The sequence below is a fragment of the Cygnus olor genome, chromosome 7 (genome assembly GCF_009769625.2).
Source record: "Cygnus olor isolate bCygOlo1 chromosome 7, bCygOlo1.pri.v2, whole genome shotgun sequence".
NCBI lineage: Eukaryota > Metazoa > Chordata > Aves > Anseriformes > Anatidae > Cygnus > Cygnus olor.
In genome coordinates, this window is record NC_049175.1 from 34901869 (window position 1) to 34910166 (window position 8298).

The following is an 8298-nucleotide window of genomic DNA, read 5'->3' on the forward strand; positions in this document are numbered from 1 at the left end:
TATACGTGAAACAACTGCAGAAGGAAGGCTGACATCCAGCTTACCAGAAGGCTATGTGCTCCAAGTAAACGCAGTTTGGAGTGAGACCATTTTATCAGATCTAGTTATCAGCACATAGGGTAGAAAAAAAGAAAAAAAAAAAAAACACTTTAAACGTGGACATAACCATCCAAATACAAACATAAAATCGTATTCCAATGCAAGTGACCTGATACGACTCGAGAAATGGGCTCTCTTGATTGAGGGCACAGAAAGGTAAGTGACAAAGCTGCTGCTCTTCAGCTCAAGACATACTAACTAATCAATTTTAGCGTGTTGCCAGGCTGAGGCGTATCAACACATTGAACCAAAGGAACTTGTAGCCATGTGTCCATCCCCTTGGTTTAAACTTCTTGATCAATTTTGCTTGAATTCTGTGAATTTAGCTAACATACCGAAATAAATGTTTTTTATTTTAAATTAATGTGAAAGAGACCATTTAAGAAAGCTATACGGGCAGTCCCCAAATTGATGTAGGCTCAGGAGAAAAAACAGAGTGTTATGACTGCTGCTTATTCAAAAGGACAAAGTCTGTTTCTGTACAGAGGTTCTGGCTGTGTACAAGTTGTTGAAGATCCTGTTCAAGGAAACTTTGCAAAAAATGACTTTTTTCTTCTTCTCCAAAAAAAAATAGGTGCAGAAAAGCCCATCTGTATGAGCACGAGGTACAGCATACCCTCTGCCTCTCCAGAGCAGTATTTGGCTGAGTTAACCCATAGTGTGCTCATTGTGCTGAGCCTTCCTCCACCCATCTGATCCTAATTAACTACCAGCCGGCAGCGCTTTCCTGCACTGACTAGGAAACCTTTATGGGAGTTACCAGACCTCCTCCACTTTCTCCCATCCCCCAAGAAGAAAAAAAAAAAACATATTGAAAAAGTATTTTAACTCAATAGAGACTTCTTCTAAGAGATATTATTGTGACAAGATGAAATAAAATCAATGATTTTATCCAAACTATACAAGGCTATGACTTTCTGGGGAATTTATCTGGGGCTTTTATCATTCAGTTCAAAATTCAGTGTATTGTATCGCATGTTATTTACTAAAGAAACACAGTCAGAGCATGTGGTATGTGGGAATCACCAGTTTTGTTCAACCCAGCACAGTGTACTTCAATTTGTACAGAGGTTGCATGAGCTCTACAGTTTCTCCTCCAAAATCTCTGTCATAATGCTGAGAACATGTAACTAGATGAATCCAGTTACTTCTAAAAAAAAAAAAAAAATCTATATTTGAGTCAAAATCTGAAAAAAAAAATAGTGAAAAAAAAGAAATCTGGAATTTCCCAGTGGTGTTTTAAGGCATAACAAACTACAGCAATTTAGTTCACTATATCCAGTTGTAATGTTAAACCATAGATAAACATTACCAATGTAGCAAGAATGTGTTTCTTCCTTCTGATGGAGGTCCAAGATTGCCCTCTTGAGTATGCCAAACAGCATGGGGTACTTCATTTACCATGTGATTGGCACACATCTTAGTTTTGAATCGGTTTGGAGATGAAGTTGTTGGCTAAAGCTCTGGAAATTCTGACTCAAGAGTTGTCAGGCAGACAGTCTTTGAGAAAAAATAATTATTTTTAATAACACTATGTTACTTGGCTTTTTATCTGTTTTCACATTGTTCTATGATGTTTTGCATTTCTGCGTATTGTATATGTACCCCAAGAACTTTAGTAAGGGAAACTTCACATATAAAAATTTTATTATTTCAGCATGTGCTCATAAAATTGCTACATGTTTGGGGAAATGTTCTAATATAATCTATGCTGATGGCACACAGAAAAATCACCCATTGCAAGCCGATACAAAAAGATATATCTGTTTACTGAAAGGAAGAAATCATTTCTTAACATAGTTCATTTTCTGGCATCTGTTATAGTGCAAGAAATTCTAAGGGATTAGAGTTTATTTTTTCCATCTATCTTGTAAACAAAGAAAAAAATGTCTTGCATAGCAACAAGCTTATTTATAGTATATTATAAGATACATAGTTTTGTCTTTTATTTTATTGATATTAATGGAAATGATCCAGAAGAGGAAAACACATTATTTAGAGGTCTGACTCTAATGCCTCCCATAACTAAAGTCAGTAAGTATCCTGGGAGCAGAGCGCTCGGAGGATTGGTTCTGAATTCACTTCCTCAGGGACATGTAACTATAAAACCATTAGTTCTGTTCAGAGCCAGTCTACTTGAAACTCTAACTTTTATGCAGCCTTGCACTTTCAGCTTGAGCTGTTTTTTTGCCTTACTGCCATGAATGACACATACGTACATACAATCCCATTTTCTAGAATTACCACACAGGCACACAAACATTGCCTGCCACATCCTTTCTTTATTTACTTACGCAACGGCTGTGTTACAACAAAGCATCACAGTTATTTTGCACAGCAATCTAATGCTCAGCATCTTTGTTATCTAGTTTCCCTAACGGCTAGCAACATGCCTTCATCTCCATAAAACCTTTCAGAAAAGTTTATCTCGTATCTGAACATGCAGTTTTGGCTCCCTGCTACGGTGAACCCTCAAGGATCCAGTTCCATTATACACTTCTGTCAACACAGACGCTGTCAGCTGCTTGAGGTTTAGCCATACCATTGATTCTGAAGCTGAAGGAGCTTTTGTGTGAAGATGAGGATCAACCAGTATCAAATAACACAAGTATAGTCAACACCTCTGTTCTCCTAATACAGGTATTTCTAAAAGTATGTACAATCACGCTTTTCCTCATAATGCTTTTCTTCATTACATTTTTTACAGTAATGCATGTTTTCAGAGTAACCCAGGATTGCTGACTTCAAAGAACTCTCAGCTATACTACCACTTTATTCACTTCACACGTTTATTTCATCATTCGAGTGACAACTAGTTCAGATCTCCAGAAAAGGCTCTGATTATGTAAGTCAGTGCTACAAAGGTGTTTTTATAATTATGATGACTTGTTTGGTTGCATGTTTTTTCCATTCTCAGGAGCAGATTTGTCAGTGTGAGATTCTTCTGTGTGGTGTTTTGGGTATCGCCTACAGAATGGGCTCTCAGTATTCTGATCCTTCACAAATGATGTCTGATAAATGGTTAAGCCATCCTCACTGCTAGGAACTGATTCGTGAGCCCACAGGAAGAAGTTCTGTGAATTCTGCTGCCTTCTCTCTGGTTCCACCTTTCTCCGGCCCATACCCTAGAAAAAAGATTGAAAGAAAAATTCATGTAAACATATGACTTACAATCACAGCTTCACAGATGAAGCTTGTAACAGTCACTACCCCACCAGGAAGTTATCAAAGCTGTTACCACAGTGATTTCAAGAACTCATGGTTGATCTTTAGCAAGTTAAAAATAATATTGCCAGACTTGCCTGTACGAACATTTCTGGTTGCATATATAATAGGAAATATGTTGACTTTCCATCCATTACTACTACTAATAAACCACTTACACTCTGCATTTCTCTAGCATACTATATACTCAAAGCTGTTTAGCTATACTTAGCTAAACTAATCTTTAGAGTACGCCAGAGAATTAGGTTAATAATTTTATGTTTGGACTGCAGCAAAGAAACTGAGACAGACTATGAAATCTGAATCTTCAAAACTATCCCCACAGAGAAACGGAGCCTGATTTTCACAGTCTGTAGCTTGCAGGAAATTTATTTGAAATTACGTTTGATTAGTATCTCTAGAACTGTGAGACACTGCACGAAGTGCACAGAAATGGAGGTTACTCAGTACTAATGAATTATGAATACCCAAAAGCTAGGTCTAACACAGCCCAAAGTCAGGGAGGCTTTCAATATCACAGCTTGCTTCTTCCTCCTTTATTCATTCATTACCTTGTAAACTGCTCAGTTTCTTTTGCTGCCTAGGAAAATGTCAAAAGCTGAAAAACACAAACCTGGTGCACATACAGCAAAGCCAGAATAATTTAAAATCTCAAAGTTGTGGCTTCTGCAACATACATTTAAACAGGTCTTTTGCTTAAAGAGAGCTGAAATGGAAAATAAGGTATGAAGGAAATAAGGTATGAAGGAAATAAGGTAATAAGGAAAGGAAATAAGGTAATAAGAAAAATAAGGTATGAAGATATATTGTGGGTGTCCTATGGATTTTGTTTAAACTTATGATGAAGATGAGTCTGAACCAAATACGAGGGACTGTGAATTGTGGGGCTGTGAAGTAGCTAAGACTCCCCCAAAAGCTCATCACAAGGCAATCACTTTTAGCTGAGTTATAGGACATGTAACTGGGTACAAAACCATGTTAAGCCATACCTAGCAGAACCACTAGAAAATGCCTGTCGGAGACCCAGATCACAGAGCTTTATGTTCCTCTTGAATTCTCAATGACCATCTGTGCTGCTGTATACATGTGTCAGTCCCAGAGAAGTCACATCCCTATACTAATAAAAAGTGTGTTTTTCTTTGCTATTTGCATTTTTCTCTTCTCACAATTTTGAGCATCGATAATTTTTGCAAGGGAGAGAAAAGATAACGATCTTGCTGATTTTTCTCAGTGCTGGGTACTTACAAAATCAAAATATTCTCCTACATTCTGTAGGCAGTGTCTGTTGTCATGAGAAGAAAATGGGAAGCTGTTGTTCACTGCTCTCTGAAAAAAAAAATGAAAAAAAATATGAATTTTCATATACTTTGTTTGGAGTCTAGTACTAGTCTTAGTTCTTATATTCTGGCAGATGCTGAAATTACAGCTGCTCAATTCTGACACAGAAGTCATTTTCGTTTGTTAAATCTTCATTTACACAAAATTTTACTGGGACAAAATGGACCCTCTGTATTTTTCTTTTCCTTTTATTTTTTACAAAATAATCAGGAGGATTTTTGTTCCCTTGACTTGCTGCACATATGCATGATTAATATAAAAGCATGAATTTTCAAATAAGAAATGTTACATACAAGCAACAAAATATGAGATATATGTCAGGATTGCCTTGTTTTGTTCACTAGCAAGCCCAAAGCTAATTAAAATGAACTACAAAAGGGACCTCAAAACTGAATTAATCTATGATTTATGTACTGAATGTCATGTACACTGCTTGTTGCAGGGGAAGTGGAGGAGGTATTAATCACATAACTAATTTATAATTCCATTTTTTAACATAATGTTCATCCAGACTCTGAAATGAAACAAGAATTTTAGAACAAAAAAGGACAGCTGAAAAAAAAAAAAAAGTAATTTAACATACTTATTTTTTAAAGTTTGTTTATTATATATATCATTAGCATATTTTTAAAATAGCTAAAAACTAAACACTGAAAGCTCTTCTGGACTATTAGATGGACTCTGTTCTTCCTCAAAGATAATTTTCCTGTTTCACATTGGGATTTTTTTTTTTATTATTATTTTTCTTTTCTCTGTAAATGCTCTAGTGTTTTTTAATTTTACCATTGTGGAATACATTTTTCATCTTCCAACTATGATATTCACCTCCAAACAGAAGAGGAGATTTTAATGTAAAATATGTGTTTTTAAATGTGTTGCAAGAATAAGTGGATTTTATGAGATAAAACCTGAATTAGTTCTAAATATAAATATAACTGAAGGCCTGTCCGAGCAAGAAGAATGAGACCAAATACAGAATTTGCCTGATTGCATTGCAGTCCAGTTGCATGATCATACCTCAGGCTATATGGTATACTAGACAGATTCTCTATATTTGAGGGGAGATACCACATGTTCACTTGTTCTCTCATATAGATTCAAGCAGACCATAGCCTGGTAAGTTCAACAGATATATTCTTCTCGATGTGCTTAAAAATAAACAACTTCAAAGTCAGTAAAATATTAGACTTACTATAATAACCTAGTGCAATTACACATCAATCTGAACATTTTAGGAGTAGTGTTCATTACTACTGCCTATATGCTACAGGAAAATTGAAAACCAAGATGTTACATGTTGAATATCACTTCTTGGAAGGATTCCCCATATTAAGTAATGTTTAAAAAAATCTCTTACAGAATAATTGCATGCCTACCACAAAGTAATAAATAAGATATAAGCTTAAAAAGTCCTATATTTCTTAGAAAAATAATTAACCTCACAGTGAGTGAGTTCCCTCATACAAAGAGATTAGAAACATCCAGCTTCACACGCAGTGTGCTTCCAACACTGATCAGCATTCTTTTTAAAATGCCACGTCATCTTCCTCCTCAGATTGTTCACAAGACATCATATTTTAGCCTTTGATGCTTGTTTGTACTCTTAGTACTAACCTCATTTATTTCTTGATTAATGAGAGAGAGGAATTCCACTAATGCTTTTCAACAGTGAAGGGTTGCTCAACACAAGGCATAATAACATCAGGCAGTCATACTAGTGTTGATAAACATCTATCTAACCTGGTTCTTTCCAAACAGTGGTTAAGGCCAGATGCTCCTCAGAAAGATAGAAAATCTGCATCATGTATAGTTATATTATACTATAACTGTCTCCTTTTCACTAGCCACAAGCTTCCCTTTTAAATATTCCTTCCTTGCCCATTTCTGCCCTTCATTATAGCAAAATTTGTGAAATGAACTCAGTATAATTGCTATGCTTATAGAAAATGAAAAGAGAAAATATTCTGTGCCCATAGTAGGTGTGTAAAGCAAAACTCAGCGTGATGATAAAATAAGGACATAAAGATGTGCCTATGAAACTGTAATATTTTAAATATGATTTAAAATTACTGCTGATTGTTTCTAAAATTATCTCATTTCTCATTATGAAGGAAACTTAATGTTTCAGATAGGAAGTTTCTAACTTTTTAATAAGCAAAAATAATTCTTTGTTTGAATATCCACAATTTCTGACAATTCAAAATGAATCATCAAATTTCAATTAAATGCTTTTATAGGGCTACTTTACACACAGATTTTGGACTGAAATCGATCATAATATATTCTGGCACATAAGTGTGTCTCAAACAGTTATAATAACTAATAAAAGGGAAAAGTAACTGGCACTGGAGACCAGCAGGGCTTTGAGTATCCCAAATTATAGCCAAGTAACAGTGAAATACATTTCTCCCTTTGCACAGCCGGCAATCATTTCAATCCCTGAGGCACAAAGCCTACCTGTCTGCTCCAACTGCTCTGCTAACTACCTCAAATCTAAGTGCTATTCTTACTTAGCAAGCGGTACCATGCAGAAAGTCTGTCTGTAACGGGCTGTATTTTGCACACCCGGTAACTCACCTGCTCCCGAGCTCTGTATGTGAGCGGCAGCCTGCCCTCCATGTGCTGGGCCACCTGCGCGTCCTGGGCCTGCTTCAGGGCAGAGCTGGTGGTTGACTCAGGTTGACTCTGGCATTCCCCAACATGAGCAAACTAGGAAATAACGAACATTGCGATCAATTAAAAAAAAAAAAAATCAGATCAGAAAAGTGGGCAAAACTGTGTTTTCCCAGTTGTTTTTGTATTATTGGTATTGGAGCAGCACCTAGTGGCCCTTAGAAGCATCGGGAGCCTCCCCCACACAATGCAAGCACTACCACAAACTTACGATGTGGATCAGTAAAATGGACAAGAACATTATTTCTGCACGAACTTTCCGGAAATTGTTTATATAATGATACTCAGCCTCGTAAAAACATTTAACGTCTTTGTCTCTTTTTCCTTCTTTTCCCCACGCTACTCCTGCAGTTGTATGACAGTAGGCTTGAAATCACAAAACTTTTGGGGAACAACTGAGAAATTCTATGCTCAAGGGCTTAAGAAAGTGAAAAAAGTGCTGCGCCATCGCTGCGCCGGGAGGCCACTGAGGGCGGGAGCTGGAGGAAATGTCGGCTGGCATCTCCCAGGAGATCATCAGTTAGGGCTAAATGTTAAAGACCTCAACCGTTGCTGGAAAACTGAAAAAAAAAAAAAACACAAAACCTCGGTTAGAGGCTGCTTTAGTATAATTTCTGTGAATATGTAGGACACTTGTTCCTCATAAACACCGGGAGCGCAGAGTGCCGCTTCCCCCGAAAACACCTGTGACTCGGGAGGGCAGCCTGGGGACTCTCCTTGCTGAGGGCCAACGTCACCCTCAGCACATTGCTTTTCACCCAGTTCAAGGTTAAAAAAAAAAGTTCTGTGCAGTTTTGTTTTTTTATGAGAAACCCTCCTGCCGCCCCTTACCCAGGCACCGGGGCGCTCTGCGCTGGGGCTGGGCCACCTGTCCTTGGGCATGGCTCCGTGCAGGCCGCTGGCCCTTGCCACTCTGGCTGGTAGCCCCCGGCACACCGCGGTTGCCATGGCGGGTGCTTGTTC

At 37.5% G+C, this 8298-nt stretch overlaps 1 protein-coding gene across 1 annotated transcript; it reads right to left on the reverse strand.

Annotated features, from left to right (window-relative positions):
• Nucleotides 1-2365: 2365 nt before the first annotated feature.
• TEX36 (testis expressed 36) lies at nucleotides 2366-8298 on the reverse strand. The gene is made up of 4 exons (XM_040562845.1): nucleotides 8167-8298; nucleotides 7240-7371; nucleotides 4570-4650; nucleotides 2366-3224 (listed from the first exon to the last, which is right to left on the reverse strand). Exons 1-4 carry the CDS (start codon nucleotides 8281-8283, stop codon nucleotides 2976-2978), a joined length of 579 nt encoding a protein of 192 aa, XP_040418779.1. The 5' UTR covers nucleotides 8284-8298; the 3' UTR covers nucleotides 2366-2975.

Bases quoted from the DNA above. Each gene is read 5' to 3' on its own strand.
- TEX36 (XM_040562845.1), bottom strand. From the start codon at position 8,283: ATGGCAACCGCGGTGTGCCGGGGGCTACCAGCCAGAGTGGCAAGGGCC. The intron at 7,372-8,166 runs GTAAGGGGCGGC...GTTATTTCCTAG, and splicing joins CAGAGCGCCCCGGTGCCTGG to TTTGCTCATGTTGGGGAATG. The intron at 3,225-4,569 runs GTAAGTACCCAG...TCTTTTTTCTAG, and splicing joins TAGGAGAATATTTTGATTTT to GGTATGGGCCGGAGAAAGGT.